We start from the raw sequence: 21,333 nt of genomic DNA, 5'->3' as shown, positions 1-21,333 counted from the left end.
TTAATTAAAATCTAGTGGAAATCAAGAAGAAATGAACATGGGCAGGGCAATTAGTGCGAAGAAAATCCAACCGACGGTCTCTAAGGGTAATATTGCTATTCCAAGGGGAGGAAAGCTTTGCAGGGGGCGGCAGAAAATCAGGTAGGTGGATGAGGTTCAGAAGTTTGCAGGGGTCAAGTGGATGACCATTCAACCCCTTCTTTGCAGAAGTGCAAAGGGTGGCTTATCCTCAATTGAGGAGAATAGGTAGCTGCGCTGTGCTGTTCATGCTTCCAGTGAGAACCCTATTGAGGCTTTGCTTCTTCCAAGCGCACTTTTCTAAAGAAGACCAAGCGCCAGTCTTGAAATTTAGGTTAAGTTAACTAGAGCCGTGCTTGAAATGCACCATCAGAGATAATTTGAACCAGATGGAGCGGCTTATGGAGTAGAGCCGTCGCTCTCCCCCCCTCCCCCCCACCCCCGGCCCCTGCCGGCAATAGTTGGCATCTTAGTTCTGCTTACTGAGCTCTGTCTACTGTGCGTGAGGCCACACTGGACTAGACTGGATTGCTTACTGCTTAGCCCAGACTATGTAAGTGGTGGTAATTGCGCGTCTTATATCTGTGGCAAGATCTTTTGGGCCGACCTCCACATTGATTGCGGTATTCTTGTCTGTGCATTTCACTTTTATTTCAGGCTCCAAGGTACCTCAACTACACAAGAAATGGAATTTTTTCTGGCATCCGCATCGGCATTTGTGTCATTGCTGACTGCAGCGAAAAAGACCTGGCGAGCATCGCGAACAGTCGTGAGTTGGAATGTACATTTGCATCGGGCTGGGTGCATAGGCCACATGCATTGTAAGAAAACAATATTTCTATTTGTGTGTATGCATACTGGTTTATATGAACGTAAGGCAGCATTTGCAGAGTCCTATCAGTCACTTCTAGTAGGCAATGGAGAGCACAGTCGCGTCAAGAAAGAGAAAAAATCTCGATCTAATTATTTGTGCATATGACATCCAAAGTCTTATTAATTGGTTTAGCTATACTTCGCTTGAACCTAGTGATAGAGCGAAAACTGTGAGTTGAAGCGAATGTTTGTGCGGACGCCTGGACTTACTGTGTCGCCGTCAAAACGTTCGAACGAACCTTCTGTCCTAGCAACTCACCGTTGTCGTTCGCCACTACCAACTACCGAGTTATGTCTTCTTTTTCTTCTTTTACTTTATCTTTATCTTTCTCTTCTTCTTTCTTCTTCTTCTTCTTCTTTTACTTCTTCTTTTTCTTCTTTTCTGCTTCTTTTTTCTCTTTTTCTTTACCTTCTTTCTATTCTTTTTCTTCTTCTTTTCCTCTGCTTTCCTCCTCCAACTCCTGGACCAGCTCTCGGTCTATACCACGTGACAGTTGCTAGGCAACGGTCACTTGGCACGGTACCATGGTGCCACCCCGACGGCTTGAAAAGCTAGCGCAGTGTATCTTTCGCTACAAAAATTTTTTTTAATGGAATGCAAGACAAGAACTCTGTGATGGCTAAAATCAGTCGAAGTGACATTGTGCGCTGATATGATCGGAGGACCGGGAGCTATAGGAACCTCACCGCAAGGCTTTGAGGAAGGCAGACGACGGCAGGAGTTGTTAGGAGAAGAGCAAACTGAAGATTTATTTTACATATTTACAAAACGTAAACGTGCAAGCACGTGAAAGTGAGCGAGGTAGCTCTTAATGAACTGAGAGCACAGGCGAGACACACCGAAGCAGCCCTTGTAGGCTGCTTAAATCACCTTTCAGTCCCACTGTGAAACCCGCAGCTGCCCAAACGTCCAATAGGCGCTGAGCCGCTTCTTTTGGCTCCACCCATGGCCTCTTTGGCTCCGCCCAATTGTTCCACCAGCACCTCACGCACAAATGCGCACACATACACATACTTCCTCGCACTTGTACAGGGGATGTCGTATACCAAGGCACAACAGCCAGGCTGTCCCCGTTGTTCTCCCTGAAGCGGCGATGTCCCATCTGGTTTCAGCCATCTTCAAGGGCGGCGGTCAGGCGATGGTGGACACATCCTCAGCAGCACAATGCCTGGTCCTAATGGCCATCGGGCGGAACGTGCAGCAGCATCTTTGAGTCAACAGTAGCTGGGTCACAACACGATGGTGTGCCGCGGCTCCTGGTTCGCTCTGGGCCGTGGTCCATTGTTCAAAGGAGGGGTGCCGAAGATCAAGAGACGCCCGTTCCGGTTGCCGACAAAAGCGCTTGACTCAATTACCCTGTCGGGAAGATAAGGATCCGTGCTCCTTTGTACAGACGTCCCCCGTCAACACGCCTCGGCCCGCTGTCGCAAGGAAAAACCACATGCGGCCTTCCAGCGGCGCTCTCCATATGCACGGACACTCCGCGACGATTTAGGGCCCCGGGCATAACAGCGCTTGTTCGCTGCTTACTTCCTCCGTCTTCCTCGTCGTCAATGTGAAGCACTCCAACATATGCTAGCCTCCCGCCGGCTTGATTGCGTGGCCACCTTACTTAGCTTCCTCATTCCACCGGCTGCATCAGAATCTGTTATGCCTATTGTATCCTCGTGGTGTTTTCTTCCAAAACCGGTCACTGACCAGCCTCTTCCTCCTCTGCCCTACAAGTGGACAGGGAGATTTCTATCCCTCCACTTTGCCACCTTCCAGGCTTGTTATATAGGCTATCTTTAATTCATTTGGAACATCAGACAAGTTCGACTCAATGGATTCAAATAACTAAAATTATTCGTTGATTCAATTTGGTTTTTGGTAAACGTATTACTACTGACGTTGTGGATTTCAGGGTAGCGGTAAGGCTGTGTCACGTTACCCGTCTTACTGGAGTTTCATGGCAAATAATATTTTATAACACCTTCAGTTATAGATTATGCAGAAGGTGGTAGATGGGGGTTTCTAGAATGTTCCTCGTGTACTTTTTTCTCTTCACAATTACCCACGGGACGAAGAGGAGACATCCTGGAGACTTACGGCGTGAGCAAGACGGCAGGGTCGTAATAGGGTTTAAGGCGCTGGACGTGAACAACCCCGCATCCACACCGGCGTAGATCATGGGACGGCGTAAGAGGTTCCACCACATAATTAACCAGAGAGGTGCGCTTCAGAACTCGGATGGGCCATGGTATTTAGCAAGAAATTTTGAAGACAGTCCAGGAGCATTGGAAGGTATCCACAGCCAAACAAGAGCGCCAGACGAGAAGTCGGGTGTCGAGTGTTGGTTGTCATGGTTGGATTTATGGCGGTATTGGGTGTTAGCCGTGTAGGCGCGGGCAATTTGTCGACATTCTTCCGCATGCTGGGCTGCTTGAAATGCAGGAGTATACTCTAATATGTCTGGCTGATACAGGAGTGTGGTGTCGATTGTAGCAGAGGGGTGACGGCCGTAGAGGAGAAAAAAAAGCAGAGAAGCCAGTAGTAGACTGCGTTGAGCGTAAGTGACATACGGAAGGACGAGGTCGCAATTTGAGTGGTTGGAGGAGATGTACATAGAGAGCATGTCGCTAAGGGTACGATTGAAACGCTCAGTGAGGCCATTAGTCTGGGGATGATAGGCGGAGGTTGTTCTATGAATAATGTTGCACTTGGTGAGCAAGGCTTTCACAACGTCACTCAAAAAAACGCCTCCTCTGTCGCTGAGCAGCTCTCGAGGTGCGCCGTGGCGAAGAACAAATCGCTGCAAAATGATGGAAGCTACTTCTGACGCCGTGGCAGATGGAAGTGCGGCGGTTTCTGTATACCTCCTCAGATGATCAACGGCTACAATAGCCCAGCGGTTACCCGCTGCAGTGTAGGGAAGCGGCCCATACAAATCAATGCCGACGCGGACGCCAGGGCGTGATGGGTTGGGTAACGGTAGCAACTCTCCAGTGGAACGTTGAGGAGATGGCTTGCGACGTTGACAGGTGAGGCATGAGCGAACGTACTTGAGTACGAAGGTGTACATGCCCCGACAGTAGTAACGCAGCCGGAGATGAGTGTATGTCTTGAAGACACCCGCATGACCGGATTGTGGGTCAGCGTGGTAGTAGTCACAGATTTGAGAACGTAGCTGCCGGGGAATAACTAGCAACCACTTGCGGCCATCTGCGGCCATCTGCGCAGTAGTTGCGGCGGTACAGGAGGTTATCACGAATGGTGAAGTGGGAAGCATGGCGGCGGAGAGCACACGATTGAGAAGCAGCTGTAGGATTGTAGATAAAATCTAGGAGAGAATTTATCCAAGGAGCTTGCCGCGGTGCTGACGGCATGTCATTGATGTGAAGCGATGGCGAGAAACATCGGAAGAGAAAAGGCTCGCGACCTCAGCTGTAAGGGGGGAGCGGGTAAGTGCATCGGCGACGTGATGCTTGCGGCCGGAGCGGTAAACAACGCGGACATCATATTCCTGAAGGCGAAGAGCCCATCTTGCCAGTCTGCCGGACGGGTCTTTCAGTGAGGAAAGCCAGCAAAGCGCATGGTGGTCCGTCACTACGTCAAAAGGGCGACCATAGAGGTAAGGGCGGAATCTAGTAAGAGCCCAAATAATCGCTAAGCATTCTTTTTCCGTGACAGAGTAATTGGATTCAGCCTTCGTGAGTGTACGGCTAGCATAGGCGACCACGTATTCAGTATAACCTAATTTGCGCTGAGCGAGCACAGCGCCGAGACCAATACCACTGGCGTGCGTGTTGACCTCAGTAGGCGCTGTGGGAACGAAGTGACGTAGGACAGGCGGTGCCGTGAGGATCCGGCGTAAAATATTGAAGGCATCGTCGCACTTTGGCGACTGTGACGAAAGGTCGGAACTGCCAGACAGAGGGTCTATCAAGGGAGCAGCAATTGGCAGCACGACGAACTCAATGGTATAAAGGCAATTCTGGATAACTACTCGAGCGGTGCACGCTGCTAAGGGCTTGATATGCTGAGCGCTCGCCGTTCGCAGCGAAAGTTCCGCAATAGGCGTTTTCACTTTCTTTAAAGAGCTACATTGTTTTGCGTCCATAACCGAAATCGCAGCACCAGTGTCAATTAGAGCCATGACAGCAACACCCTCGACGAAAACTGCAATAAGGTTGGCTGGCGACAGATGAGGACTTTGAAAGCTCGACGGGGTCGCAGTTCTCGCCTCAGGAACTGCGGCCTCTAGATTTCCTCACATGAATCGTTCTGTCGACGTCGCATCGGAGAGATAGAGCGGCATTGCGGCGACGGTCGGTCATGGTTGAGTGGTCTGGGGAGAAATGACGGCTGGCTGGAGGCTCAGTAGGCGCGGAGTACTGAGGCGTCGAAGACCAGTACCCAGAACCATGAGTAGGTGGTGCCGACACTGGGAGACGGTTTCGACAATAATGAGAAATATGTCCAGCCAGTCCACAAGCATAACAAATTGGGCGGTTATCTGTCATGTGCCAGGGATTGCGCGGTCTTGGAGCCGGTCGAATAAACTGCGCAGGTTCTCGAGCAGGACCAGCAGGCGGCTGAACGTAGGCAGGTTGCGGCGGAGCATACGTAGGTGGTGGTCGGGCAGCAACAGCCGTATATGTCAACGGGGCTGCGACATGCATAGATTGAGGGGCTGGAGGAAGAGATTCAGCTGCTTGTTCCTGAATCATCTGGCGCGAACTGGGAGCTAGGTGTGAGGAAGGCTCTTCATGGCAGGACATAAGGGAGAGCTGTCGAGCAACTTCTTCCCGAATGAAGCTCTTGATTTGTGGCAGCAGCGCAGAATGTTCAGCTGCATCTGTCAGGCCAGTAAGCGACTCAGAGTGCATGGTGTTCGCGCGAGTTATTGCCCTTTGTTAGCGCAGTTCATCATAACTTTGACACAGTGTGACCACTTCTGCGACGGTGCGGATATCTCGAGCAGTCAGCATCTGGAAGGCGTCGTCATCAATGCCTTGCAGAATGTACTTAATCTTGTCGGCCTCTGATATCTGTGCGTTCACGCGCTTGCACAAGTCGACGACGTCCTCGATATAACTTGTGAAATTCTCACCAACCTGCTGAGACCGCGCACGCAAGCGCTGTTCAGCGCGGAGTTTCCTCACAGCCGGACAGCCGAAAATTTCAGCGAAGCTAGCTTTGAACACGGACCATAATGGAATGTCCGCTTCATGCTGCGAAACCATAGATTTGCTACGCCGGTAAGATAAAATATCACGTTGCTTAACTTCGTTTCCGCGTCCCATTTGTTATAAGCGCTCACTCGCTCATAGGATGTGAGCCAGTCCTCGACGTCATGATCTATAGTGCCGCTGAAGATGGCGGGGTTTCGCTGGCGGAGGGAGCCGGGGCAGATAATGGCCGAGCCAACTTGTACGGCTTGGTGGTTAACGTCCTCAGGCATCGCAGGAGGTGGTAATGTGCGGCTGCGGAGTTCCAGGGCGAGAGGATAGATCTTAACCGGCAGCTCCACCAAATGTAAGATGTAGGTTTATTGGTCAGATCAGCAGGACTCGATCAGCAGGACTGGGCAGATCTGCGGCGAGCACAGCAACAGCGAACACCGTCAGGTCCAACACGCGCAGCGATCACGATGCCACTGCCTAGAACGTTCCTCGTGTACTTCTTCCTCTTCACAAAGGCAAATATATCTGATAATATCAGAGATACCATCAACTGTGATACCAGTGAATGGAGACTGCCACTTTGACGGCTTGGAATTCTCAAATGTTCCCAAAAGGGGTCACGGCCTCCTGGAATAATTTTCTACGTCTTAGGAGGATGCTGTAGAGTAGCCAGCTTCCAAGCCATTTTGTGGACATTGTTGGCATTTCACTGCGCACTTCACCTATGGTTTCTAAGCGCTTTGGATGCCTTGCTGCTGAATCCGCGAGGATGCGGTTTCGACAGCGGCCACTGAGCCACATTTTAATTTTAAGGAAATGCAAAGGTATCCATGTAAAGTGCGACGTTATAAAACCTAGATTGCTTCAACGCTGCCGAACCAAATGTCGAGCGGTAACTCTGTTCACGTATGATACAATGCCGTTCCATTGATTTCTTTCGTGGTAAACGATTTCGAATAAAGCCTTGTAATCTCTAATAAACTGGCGTCGTTGCTATGTTTAATAATAAAATTGTAAATTCCTCTATGAGAAAAAGGCGCAGTATAAGCCACGCTTCTGGGTGGACACCTGAAGCATGCCGTAAAGGGAGCGAGGAAGAAGCGATTTAAAAAGAAAGAGAGAAAAAGCTGCCATAGTGGAGGGCTCCGATGAATGATGGCGAGCGGCCATTATCCGCACAGTGCTCTTGCCCAAGAAATCTTGCGCTCAGCTCGCGCCACTTCTATTTTAGTTAGCACCACACTTTGAAGTGCTATCGTATGGAGGCAGCTTATTTCGAATGTGTGTGCTGATGATGTGATTTCAGTGCAGGTTAAAGATCTGCAGGTGGTCGAAGTAACTTTGCAGCCCTCTACTATGGCAGCTCTTACTCTATTTGTTCTTTCAATCCCTCTTTCCTCCCTCCCCTTATGTCACGGTGGGGTGTTCACCAGGACGTGCGACAGATACTGCGCCGTTCCTTTGCACTACCTGAGAACGGCTTTCGTATGGACGCTCCTCAGGCTACCATCTCCACTGGAGCTGGCGCGCGCCGTACGTGACTATCCTTCCAACTTCTCCACTCCATGACAGCTGGCGCACGGCTCGGCGTAGGCGCCAAGCAACATCTGCAGTTCAAGGACAAATTGAGGCGTCAAATGACAGTGACGAATGCGAGCAGTAGAGCTAACACCCTAAATCCTCGTGGGGGCGAAATCGCAGTCGATGTAACCATGGGATGCGAAAACTAATTATATTGCATAGTGCGGCGCCTTTTTTCTGTGCTCGCCGCACTGGTAATAAGGCCGAGCGATGGCCTCAGTGCATAGTTGCTGACTTGGTAGTTATGAGGATGCGTTATCACTGGCGTTGCTCGATCCCCGCCACTGATATCAGTGTTATGTTCTTTCGCCAGGATGTACTATTGCGACTGTACTTTCACCATCTTAGTAGCAGCGCTTACGTCTACGGTGACATTTTTAGCACACAAAAGCGATTCCTATGAACCTACGATTTGAATAAATGATGGTGCTGACATCGACACCTCAAACTAACTGCACTCTTTTACTGCTGCACAATGGCCTCTAGATATTGGCGTGATTAGGTTCTTTTGGTCACATGATGGCCAACGAGCGCCTCCGGCATGTGCTATAGAAAGGCCAACACAAAAAGAGCACAAGGAAAAGAAATCAAGTGTTACGCGTGCTCGGAAGAATCTTCTGAAGTAAACACGAAAACAACGAAAAATCCACCAGAGGGCATATTAATGACATGAGTAAGGCAGCAGAACTGTGATTCTATATACTTGCAGCTCGATCTCCTCTTTAAAAAATACCGCTGCACATGTTGGAGATGATACTGCTGCCGTTTCGAAGCGTTCAGTACCCCCCTGTTTTGCAAATCTCCGTATAACTTCACTCACTTAGTCCGATGCGATAATAACTTCCACTGCAGCCAACAGCGTTATGTGATCTGTGTACAGCTGTATACAAGTATCCTCATCAGTTACCAACCATGCGACGCCAAACGCTACCCTGTCGTCCCTCTCTAGCATTCTTAATCTACAGTTTCGTGAATAGCTTGCCTTGCTTGGAAAATGCATATATTAAGTTCTGGGGTGCAGTGGATGTCATTTAATTTTTCAAAGCGGAATGAAACCTAATTAGCGCTTATATACATGGAATCTATAGAAATATTCTCCTCCGTTCGGGGCCCTGAGCAGTTATTTTCGTTTCACCTGTCGAGAATCTAAATGTACTTATTCGTGGCACGCCACTTGGCATCCTTCGTAGTTTTCTGCTCCTTCCCTCGTAGCCGTTAGATGAATTCATTCAGTACAAATATTTTGAAGGGACCCTGCGTGCTAGTTGCGCGAAGTGGCTCCAAGTAGCTAGGTTGGAACGTTCATGATTCTCTTGGTGGTATGAATGCTAGGAGGCTCAGTTCGAAGCCTGAGCAGCAATAAATTTGTTGTTTAGCGCAACAATCGCGTAATATTATGTCACTCGCTGACCTTTGCTATCAACCGATATTTGGTTCTCGCTATGTGTGGACGCGATTTATGAAAAACGGTAACAAACATGGCCTCGGCGTTTCACCATCTGGTACTCTGGCAGTACTTTGGTCTTCAGTGTCGCCCTAAGCATGTAAAATTGCACCGGCTGCTCTCGTCTAGTTCCTTGGGCTTTTCGCAGCGCAGTATATGAATATTGAGACTGAAGAGTCGGCACATGGTTCTGCGAAATATTTTACTTACATTGTAAACATTGCGTGCATCACAGCGCATGTCTTTCATCTGGTTGTTGTTTTTTCATGAAACAGAGTCCTTTTTTCTGACCTTGATTATTGACTCGGATCTTCGGACCGCTTCATATGTTGCAAACTTCTGTTACATGGCGCAGGTTGGCTCTTGATGAAAGTGCATGTTTTCATTGACTGGTAAAAATAATTAGTCTTCTAACGCAAGTGCCCACCTTAGTTTTGACCACCTGGCTGTTTTAATTGGATTTCAAGTGCCTATGTAATCCCTTTCAATGCGCAGTGGTGGGAGCTGCCGTGCAGATTACTGTCAAGGACTGCGTGACTGGCAAGCAGGAGAGCATAAACCGCACCCAGGCTTCAATTATGTAAGCATAAACAACAGAATTTTCTTTCTTTGACTAATTTCGATGGCGCCTTGTACGCGACCTACAACACTGTTCATCATCATCATCATCATCATCATCATCATCATCATCACCATTATACCCACTGCAGGGCGAAGGCCTCTCCCATATTTCTCCACTTAACCCGGTTCTGTGCTAGCTGCATCCACTTGACCCCTGCGAACTTCTTAATCTCATCCGCCCACCTAACTTTCTGCCGCACCCTGCTACGCTTTCCTTGCCTTCGAATCCAGTTTGTTACCCTAAGCGACCATCGGTTATCCTCTATTCGCACTACATGTCCTGCCCATGTCCATTTCTTCTTCTTAATTTCCACTAGAATGTCGGTAAATTGAGTTATTTATCTGACCCACTCTGCACGCTTTCTATCTCTTAATGTTACCCCTACCATTTTTCGTTCCATAGCCCTCTGGGTTGTCCCCAACTTAAGTAGAACTCTCTTGGATAGCCTCCACGTTTCATCCCCGTAGGTGAGTACAGGCAAGATGCAACTGTTGAATACTTTCCTCTTGTTGCATACAATTTGCTGCAATATTATTAAAACTTGCGGTCGCAGAAGTTGAACCCTTTTGCGGTCGGGTGTTTCTGGCCGTGACGCACCCCATTGCCTGCTTGGTTTTAGGAAAATAGCATAAGAAGGAACGAGCATAGCGATTTATTTTTGATTATGATTGGTACACAAACAACATAGTCAATGAAATATGCACATCTTACTGTTCTGCAGGCATTTTTAATTTACATCATCATCAGCCTGACTATAAGTGAGATAAATGAGAATAATATAAGAAAAAAAAACACATCTTGATACTTCTTTAGGATCCGGATCAGGGCTGGGCTCGTATTCAGAATCCGAAGAGCCATCGCTACAGTCCGCAGTCGAAGATCCCGCGCGGTCAGCCATCCGAAAGTAACCACATGCACAAAGGGCCCACTTTCGGTGGCCCGTACAATGGAGAGAAATGGCACGTTGTGAAATCAAGATGACAGAGGGAGATATAAGGAGGCTAAAACGACCTCATTTTCCGCTGCTAGCCGCAAGCAAGAGCGCGGCGATAGAGCGAAAGCAGAGAACGAGTCATGTGTCAACCTATTGGAGAGGCAACGGCGCGCGCCCCTGAACTTCACGCGTCGTAGCAGACACGCCAACATAATAAAAATCAAAGCATTGGGGCGTCACTGCTACCGCCTCACGAGAAAGGCGGCCGTCGCATAGATCGCCGCCATTTTTTCTTTGTGAGTGCTCACCACGGTGCTCACTAACAAGTCTCACAACCAATACAAACCTTCAGCCCTTGGCTAACGTCGTCACATCAACCGTGTTCACGACAAAACCGCAGCCGTCGATGAGGCAAAAAGCTACTTCCGCCATCTCGCCGCCAGCCAATAGGGATATTGTGAGAGTGAGCCATCCGTAATTCGACCCCTGGTTAACTGCAAATCTTTCACAGGTTGCTTTGCGTGCCATTGTTTTCATCAAAATTAATCCGTGCGCAAAGAATCCAGAATAAACCGTTCTTGCAATCTTTCTTAAGGTGCTTTAACTGTTTGGGAACCGGTCGAAAGTATACATCATTCATATATAACGAAAGGAAGAAGATGGTTTGCACGGTATAAAAAAGAAGAACCGAACAAGGGTAAATAGGGACCGCCTCAGGTCGCAGATGAGCCAACGTTTCGACAAGTGGACTTGTCTTCGTCTGGGCATGGGCATGCCCAGACGAAGACAAGTTCACTTGTCGAAACGTTGGCTCATCTGCGACCTGAGGCGGTCCCTATTTACCCTTGTTCGGTTCTTCTTTTTTATATCATTCATATATGAACCATTATTTAGCGCCTACTGCGAAGCCTAAATTTCGGCGCACCAGAACGCCACTCGCCATATAGAGTGTACTTTTTGAAACATTTTGGAGCTTGTATAGCTAGCTTTTCTAAGCGCGTAATGAGGCATCAGATTTTGGTCTTCAGCGAAGCAGCGGGTCGAGGAGAAAATGCAGTCGAACTGGCGTTTCGCCGCCCATTGAAATCAAAACCGATCGTGTGAAGAATCGCCCGCTTCGGGTTCGAATGTTTTTGATAACATCAGCAAATAATTTTAGGAAGGCGACTTTAGAACTCCTGATTTCAGCTCGCAGCTCGGACAGCAATTCAAGTGCATCATCGCCTTCAACGTCGACTGGTGGCCAATAAGGCGCACAGTTTCCCCTGCCGCTTACTCCTCAGTGCGTGGGCTAAGTCGCTACACGCGTACCTGTTTGGTAGTGTTTTCACGGCCTATTTTAATGACCTGTTGCCAGAGGCGCATAACCGTATCGAGGTGTCCCCTATACTGGAAGCTGACGAACTCATGAACGAAGATGCACGCACGGCACTCACAGTCAGATTCATTAAAACCTCTCACTGGCCCGTCAATCTCTTTCTCGATTTCTTTAGCCAAGGCGATAGAACCTATTTGAGGAAACATCTGCAGTGTTTCGCATAACTTGAACAAAGGATAAAAAAGAAACGCTGCAGCGAAGCTTGTTGAAACCAGTGACATATCATTTTCTGTCATGTAACACTCCTCAGAGTATTTTTACGTTAGTTATTACATTACATTACTTATTTCAATAATGATTAGTTAATTATCTAAATAAGTTTTGCAAGATATTTATTATTCGCTTCGGGCCAAGTGGGTTTCATAAAATTGTGGAGGGTTCGGCGACAACCGATCCAATATTTTCTACCATCGTGCCTATGACGTGGCCGTTTTTTCTATAATTTGAAGAAAGCCTGCCAAGTATAAAAAGGTCACGTGATGCACCCCTGCCTTATAATAATGCAGCCCTCCAACGTTTAGACGAATGAAACATAGGCGGTGACATTTCTCAAGTGAACGACACACACACACACACGCGCGCACAAGAAAAAGCTACCCTGCCTTGAATTAGGCGATGAACCAACTGCGCCATGCTGGTGATCGTGGAGCGCACATCAGATTCTCCTGGTCGGCCGTGAGGATGACAGTAGCTATGACAATGACATTAAAATTAGTGATAACGCCAATGATAACATTGGCAATGATAATGACGGTGCATTTAGTTGATAATGATAATGAGAGAAAACATGATGCATCGTGTGTACAGGAAACGCTTAGGCTCTAGCATTTCTGCAGTGTATATACCCCAGTGCTCTCGGAATTTTTTTTATTCGTCGGTGTGAGAGCTCAGTAAAATCTCCACTGGAGATTGCTGTTGGTGGCGTGCCCACCGTTTATCGATGATCGTAGCTCGGTCTTCCTGTGCTCGGGCAGAATGTGCTGGCGCAGTTTTGAGGCTATGCTGATAGTGCATGCTATGCCTGCCGCTCATTTCGAGATGGGGAGCGTGCACACTTCGATAATTCACAACGCGTTTGGCAGCTCTGCAGTACGGTGCAGCAATACCGCAGGCACGTGGTATTGTTATATGTAGCATGCTTTCTTTAAATGCCAGTAAAAACAATCACGTAGGAGTTAGGTTAATAGAAAAAGCTTGGTTCATTGTACGCTAACTCCGTCTACAACTTAATGAAGCGCACTTAGGCCCTAAACGAAATAATGAGGATTTTGCATAACTGATATTCGTTAATTAGCTAATTGAGCGACATATAAAATGCTCTGAGGAGCACTACATGATGATAAACCCAATGTCGTTGGTCTCAGCCGGCTACTGTCGCCTTTTCTAAACTTTTTTGTTCAGGTTACGAGAAACACCCTGCATATATGCTTGGAGACGGATTTTGGGAACACACCGTACATGCTCGTTCACAAGAGTCTCGGCACTCGAAGTGAGTCCAAGTGAAATGCTCAAGTTCATGGTCCTCGCGATCTACATGGGCACTCGCGGGATTCTTCGACCAAAGATCGGAAAAAAAGAACGGAAATATCTACAGCACTCTGTTTCCACCACCACCAGTGTTGCGGAGCCATGCAATTGCGTTGGAGTCTCTCCTGCAAGCTTCAGTCTTGGATATTGGGAAGCCGCTTTCGCGAATGAAGCTCTGGAATGAGAGATGGCCTCTTAAGATCAACCCAATGCGAATATTTTGTAGCCACATACCCGTACAAAAGTTTTTTTACGATCTAACTTGAAGAAAAGCTTATTAAGCAGATTGTTATTCCTGATGGCAAATTCGCTTATACTCTCCAAGCTCCGCTAAAGTCCCAGACATCAACGAAAAAAAGTTGCAAAAGGCAAAAACTGTAAAGGGATCTATGAGCTTAAGTAGATGGGGCTGATGAGGAACGTTCTTATCAGTTGAGTATTCAAATGAAAACAACTCAGTTTCCGAGTGCCTTTCATCACATAACATTTTGACCCATTCTGCTTTGGCTGTATTGGATTTGGTTGGTGCAGTTGGCAGTAGGCACAAACGCCATTGTGGGTATTGGGTGAAGACCAGCATTCCTGAACAACACAAAAATAGCACTTTAAAACGGAAGTACAATATTTTCACTTATAGGAAAATAGACTGTGCTGGACATTTTTAGTCCTAAATAGTTTTGATGAGGTTTTTCAGTTTTGGATTTTACATGTGTCCTTTTTTCAACCTTTAGTCTAGAATCTTCTCCAAATTTCGCACGAAATATTTTTATGATATGTGCAGTGCTGAAGTTTACTCTTACTTACAAAAGAAAGTTTGTATGTCTGCAAATTAGATACAGACAACCCAAAAATTAATAGTTTGGTTGGTGCAGTTGGCAGTAGGCACAAACGCCATTGTGGGTATTGGGTGAAGACCAGCATTCCTGAACAACACAAAAATAGCACTTTAAAACGGAAGTACAATATTTTCACTTATAGGGAAATAGACTGTGCTGGACATTTTTAGTCCTAAATAGTTTTGATGAGGTTTTTCAGTTTTGGATTTTACATGTGTCCTTTTTTTCAACCATTACTCTAGAATCTTCTCCAAATTTCGCACGAAATATTTTTATGATATGTGCAGTGCTGAAGTTTACTCTTACTTACAAAAGAAAGTTTGTATATCTGCAAATTAGATACAGACAACCCAAAAACTAATAGTTCGCTGCCTCTAAGGTCCCCAGTCACCAGATTGGCCAATCTTTCGTGGAGTTGTAACCTTGAGGCCGTAGCCTCAAACCAAAAAGCCCATGAAACGCGGCGTTGCTACCACACATATTTTGTATTTGCCAAATTTCTCTCAATCGGCTGCTATTACTTACAGAGGGAGTTGCTAATTTCATATGGTAATATCGTGAAATAGGAATCCTATACAGCCGCTGGAAATCAAGAAGACGCTTAACGCGCAGTCGTAGCTTTAGCTAAAAGGGCATTATTTACTGAGCACATTGTTCATTATAACAGCGCAAGGACGGCACAGAACAAGAGGAGGACACGCTGTTTTGTCCTCCTCTTGTTCTGTGCCGTCCTTGCGCTGTAATAATGAATGTATGTAACCAACTCGCCCAAAATGGTGTATTATGAATAGATTGTCATTTCCGGTACTCAAAACGCAAGCAAACAAAAATGCGGGCACTAGATGGAATATTTAATAGTTTTTATGCATAGTGGGAAGCGCTTTGCATAATAATGCGATTGTTCAGCATCTTATTCATGACCTGGTACTTATTTAAAAAAATGCTGGAAATCAAGTCTGTAACCACGGATGTGCATTTTACCTGCTGCAGTAACACATATGTAACAGTTTGTTATAATGGTCATATATGTATTAAATGTAAATAACATGGTTTCTTCGAAACTACAGTACGCGAAATATACACAGGTGAACACGCTTGTCAAGAGCGCTCTAGCTGCGCACGCCAAACTAAGTGAACCAGAATTTTAACACAACTGCTTTTCGTAGCGATAACTTCACAGGCCTCATTTTTTTTTTTTCTTGCTGCCTGCGCTCGAACACAAATCTTAGCTCAAGTATGATTTACCTAATAAAAGGTAAAATCAGTGTCTTTCTTCGGAAGAGCTCGGCTCCAGCCATCTGGACTAGCGTACTTCTCTGAGTATATGTATAAAACTAAATGTTTGGCATCTAGCAGGCTATGTTACGGACTACATATTATTCCATTTTTGATGATATTATATAACACAAAAACGTCTAACGTGATTGTAAAGGCAAAAAAAAAAAGAAGAAAGAAACGTTTCCCGAATGTTCCTGCAATAAGCATTGTAGGTCGCATAATGAAATTAGGTTCGATATGCAGTCAGCATTTCTGCCAAAGGAATGCCGCCTCCGGTGACTGGTGTTCAGTGTTTTGATTATTTGTGCGAACGTGAGTGAAGCCGCGAAAATAACGCCACTTTCTCCGCTGTTCCCGTGAATCAAGGTTGCGATGGCTCACAAAAGACGAAAAATGTCACCATTACTCAAGCTCAGTATAGTCGGGTGTGCACGAGCATTCAAGACAAACCGAGCTGCCGTAAAAGAATTCGACGTCGATGAATAGCGAGCATGGATGAGGGCTGCTTTCTGAATCATCCCAGGGAAATGCCTGCGAGGCAGAAAGTAGAGATATGGAAGGCACAAATTTCCCCAAACCACAAAGAAATTATTGCTGCATCGGTGAAATAGGACAGCCGTTGGCAGCGCTGAATCCTCTATCGACGGATAAGAATTGGGCTTTAGTATGGTGTGGAAGAAGGTATCCTAAAATTCAGAGGGGTGTATCGCTGTACGACAGAATCATGACAAGCAATCTTTTAAATCTTCTACAGCGCAAGACGATGGGTCAAAGTGAGCCTGAAGGCTGGAACTGGAAAGTTGACCCCGATATTATACTGCTCGCGAAAACCTAAGCATTTTTAGCCAAAATTCATCCTTGCGGATTATAAGGTGTGTTCAAGCTATCAGGCAAGAAAGTTGTCTTCTGCCAGCGTTTCCCAGTGCGCTCTAAACGTAGGGCTGTGACTGAAAAAAAAATACAATATATAATACGCCATCTCCGGTTACCGTGATGGTATGCTTTCGTATAGCTAGGTTTCACTCATTATTAACTTATGACTAACGATATAGTGGTAATTTGCACGCAATGCCGTAATGTCCTCACTGCGCCGAAAACGCGTTGCCGCGCATTAAGATTGAGAAACGTATCCATGAAACGTGTCAGAAAAAATACCCTCGCTTTTTAGCATCAAATTCGTGACACAGTTGTTCTTTGTGTAGTTTTCGGGGTTTGTCATGCACGGTTTTTTTCATTTAGCCTTCACCCGGAAGTGAATTTGTCAATAAGGGTTCAAACTGAGGACATCACTGCCGGAAAGTATGTACCTTTCATTGCAAATGCAAGTGTTTACCGAGGCTATACATAGATACTTCGCCTTCCGTTGCCCCAAAACTACCTCAACTAAGGACATTTAATATTATCCCAAACTCTGTGCCGCTCTCTCATTGCAAACATTTATGGAAAGAGGAGACTGTGTCAAAGACGCGATACTCTGAAGGCAAACCACACGCGTCCTCGTAATATTTAACTTACATATAAATTTTGATAGAATTCGACATTCGTGGCTTGCAAAATGTTCCTTACCTTATGTCCTAAAAGCATGCAACCTTCTTCACTAGATTCTGTCCACTAATTGAAAATGGTTGTTCTATCGACATCCTGGCGAATACGTTTTTAAATTTGAAACGGCACGCAATATGCTGAAACCGAACATCCCCGTTAAACATTTTTTTGCAGCTCTTCGTAATGCATTCGGGATTTTTCAAAATCAACTTATTGAAAAATAACAAGCCCAATTTTATAATTTTTTAAAGTTTATCCTGCAAGCATTATTATGAAACACCTTTTGAATTCTCGCAAAAATATGTACCCGATGACTTCTCTTTTTTTTTAGTGACCATATGAGAGATACTTATTAGCGTTCTCTGCACATGGGTGTCAGAACGAAGAGAACATTACGCCTTGCATGAAGCTTAACGAAAACTTGGCCTATTAACTGATATTTACTAATCAGGCTTATTTATTTAGTTTGAAGGCGAATATTGAGACTCGAAATTAAAGACTGTTTACACCAAAGCTCAGTCCTCATTTTTACTTTCTTATTCTGTAATGTGGCATGAAATATTGAACGTCCAAAACACGTATCTTAAATTTCATTAAATTGGCATTCACGCATAGCATATCACATTTATAAAACGATCCCGCTGCGCGTGGTGTTGCGGTCAGAATCGCGTTAAATTTTACAAAGAGGGTCTGTGCCATGCTTTCGCGGGCAGTGGGGGAATATGGGCTCTGGAAAAAGCAAAGAAAAATTATCAGTGGAGTTCTGAGAAAGCAATAACTTATAGTCATAAATACGTCTTTCGTCAAACGGAAGGCATGAAATATGTACAAGAAAAAAGCCTGTATTGGTATACTAAATACTAAATAGATTTCAAAGCGTGCTTTATGCCACACATTCTGCAGGATTTGGAGGGCATTGCAAAGGTGCGATGAAGTGACCACAGGATGGTACGGGTTGGAATTAGTCTATATTTAAAGAAGGAACGGGATAAACTAGTAAGGTAGGAGCGGATGATCTACAAGTTAGTGGCAGGACGTAAAATGGAAGGATCACGGATATCGGTGCGAACTAGATATTCGGCATACACTGTGGAGGACGACCTCAGCGTATAAGGGAAATATGATAATTTCAGAGATGTCATTATTTGGTGGAAGGTAGAAGTTGGGAGATAGTTAGGAAACTGTCACCATCTAAGGAGGCAAATAATCCATTGTAGAAATGCCAAAAAGCAAAAGCCTCCAAAGCGGCGGACAGAATAAAGTGCCAGAGCTATCAGGGCGCTAAAGCGTCCGGTATGAGAAGTGTAATATCAACAAAAAACATTCAGTATGATCTGAAGAACGGCTGTAGCCGGAAAGCGATCTAGGGCCACTTTTAACAAGGCAAAAACGGATATGGCAGCAAAAGTTGCGGAGGGGCTCTACACTGATCTTTAGTGCAACCTACCTAATCAGGACACTAACGAGAGTAGTAGTAGTGAAGAACAGCCAGTCGTTCCGCTGCTAAGAAAGAAGGGAGCGTTAGAGGCTGTGAAAAGGAGTAAAACAGCTGGGGAGGGGCAAGTACCTGCAGATGTGCATTTTTCGAAACGCAGCACGAAAAAATGGGGACAAAAAGGCGAGCACAGACAGGACGCGAGCGCCTCTCTCAATTGAATTTTTTGGAAGTGTTAACAGAATATGTACTGTAGAAAAAAGGGCAATGGAAACATTAAAAAAAAAGACAAAAAACGAGGCAAAGTAACAAAATATCTGGGATAAAAGCAAACATCTGAAAAAAGGCAAAAATACGTTTAGTGCTTTTTAACAACTGATTCCAGTTACACAATGTCGTCTTTTGTCAAGTTGGTGGATGCGTCACTGACACACTTATCCCCTCTTTTCAAGGTGTGGAGTACATCATAATTTCCCTTGTACGCTGATTATGCGTTTTGCCAAGTACAACAGTCTTATGAAAAAATAGGCGACATTTACATTTTCTGCAATCTTTCTGCAAATGTTCGAGTAGTTTTAGGGTTCTTGCGTTCAAACAGGAGGACATGCAAACAACAGCCAGTGTGCATCCATAATATATTTCGCACAGCGGCGGTATCATCCAAATAGACCAGTTGCGGAAAAGCGAGCGGCATCTATTTTGCAAAATTGAACGTTTGCGGGCACTTTTAGTTGGAAAGGAATTCTCGAACTGGTATGCGCAAGGCATCGTTTGGCGCCTTACGTGCACTTGAATCGTTATTTTAGTGTTGCTCTTTTGCCGGGAACGTGCGTATGCTGACAAGAGAGGATGGCATAGAAGGGGAAGATCTCACTTTCGTTTTTAGAAACGATGTGCAGCGCTGATTTTTCGGGTTGTAGCCTTATTCTAAAGGATGACCACGTATGAACAATACGTGCAATTTTCTACCTTGACTGGTCGCAAAGCGCGTCGCAGCCGGTTTCTAAAGGAGGACGTTCATCTCAGAAACTTGAAGATGAGCTTTCTACCACTAATACGTTTTGATAACAGCGGCATGCGCACCATCTATGAAGACCACGGTATTTAGGCGTTAATGGCATGGTTCGCCATTGACACGGGCCATATCGCTTTTACTCGCTGCGATTGCATTGCGGGCTGAGATATTTTGTTCAGAAACATGTGTATCTTTCTTGAGCAGAACGATGGTTGACAAAATGAAAGTGTATTGTATGAGTGCTAATGCGCGGACGAGTGTTGAAGTGTAAGGGGATGTACTGTTTATTAACATGCGCGAATGTTTATGTACGCTTTCTTCATAGGCCAAGAGTTCCTGCCGAATTGATCCCTGCAGCTTCAGACGCAGGCCAAACTTTACTGATTAGAAAACGACTCGTTGTATTATCTCAATCACTCTCGCGCTGATACGCGAGAGTTTCCTGCACCCATGGTGAAGCTTCACTCTGCCGTGCTTCCGCTATTAAGATAGCACGCCTTGCTATTGTTGCTTTTACGGTGGATGTTCATACTAATATATGAAATTCAGTTTTCACCGAATCTGTCGATGGCAGAATCCATAAAATCGAGATGTTTTCATTTGGCAGCAAGCACGAAATACAGCAAGAAGGCTCAGCCACTTCGAAAAGGGCCGGATGCGCACAACCGGCCCCATCAACGACTTCGTCTTTCGCGCCTTGTATCGTCGCGGTTATATATACGTTCAATTGTCATTGTTGAATGGGGCATGCTTAGCTTGGATAGAAACGCGTTGTAGACAAATGGCTGTCCTGAGACTGCATGCAATAGTGAACAATATACTGCGTTTCTTTACTTCTTATTGAAGGCTCAGCGCCAGCATGTAGCGGGGCGGCAGTTGAGTGTTTTTGTGAGCGCCCCGACAAAGAAAATGGAGAGAACAAAACGTACGGCGTCTCCACAAAGCAGCAGCGGAAGAGGACACTGAGCAGACCACGCGCACTCGGGGAACAGTTGCAAAATATCGAGACGTCCTTTTTTCACATGTCTGACTTTCCTTTTAAAGACGTGACAAGTCTTCCTGAGTCACGGCCACATACACACGGCGAAAGCTAGATAAAGCAGCTCAAATCATCCGCCGCACTACAGCGAAAGAATGCACGCGAATGCAGCGCTGAGGTGGGTCATGTTTTTCCAACCAAAACCAAATCACCTACAGAGGGTGCTAGTTGCGCATTTGTCACGCATGCGCAGGTCCATTACCTGCTTTATTGCACAAACCTAGAGTTCAAGTTCACGTAGAATCGGTGCTCACTTCTTAATGTTTCTGCTTTACCTTTAAGGAAAGCTCACGTTCCAGATAATTTCACAGGAGCAGCCATTACTGTGTCCACCTTGTACCGATTGGCGACCTTTCTCCACCCATATGAAAAACAGTGCACGCAGGACAGAACAACGGGCTTCTTAGTGTCGGACAAAGCTCACCTATTGGTGTCTTTGCCCTTGACCAACAGCAGAAGATTTTCACATCTGTTACTGATTATTAAAGCGGATCACCTGATTAGTCAGTCTATAGAATTGTTCAAGAAATCTTCTACCAGTTGGATCCTGGCACGACTTTAGGAAGCTAGAGAGCGGGCAGAAGGAGACAATTGCTTACTGCTTTTAAATGTCTGGAGTGAAAATAAATAACCATTTAGTTG

The 21,333-nt window shown here is 45.8% G+C and overlaps 1 protein-coding gene across 1 annotated transcript in view; it reads left to right on the top strand.

Annotated features, from left to right (window-relative positions):
* Positions 1–21,333, top strand: part of LOC146172552 (nose resistant to fluoxetine protein 6-like) — a 99,857-nt gene that overhangs the window by 31,315 nt on the left and 47,209 nt on the right. The window contains exons 3-4 of the mRNA XM_084585798.1: positions 676–787; positions 9,578–9,662. Of these exons, the coding sequence (XP_084441924.1) occupies positions 676–787; positions 9,578–9,662 (197 nt within the window). The remainder of the gene's footprint in view (positions 1–675; positions 788–9,577; positions 9,663–21,333) is intronic.

This window comes from Amblyomma maculatum, unplaced genomic scaffold (genome assembly GCF_055883805.1).
Source record: "Amblyomma maculatum isolate TAMU_Amacu unplaced genomic scaffold, ASM5588380v1 scaffold_13, whole genome shotgun sequence".
Taxonomy (NCBI): domain Eukaryota; kingdom Metazoa; phylum Arthropoda; class Arachnida; order Ixodida; family Ixodidae; genus Amblyomma; species Amblyomma maculatum.
This window is presented reverse-complemented; position numbering and strand designations above follow the sequence as displayed.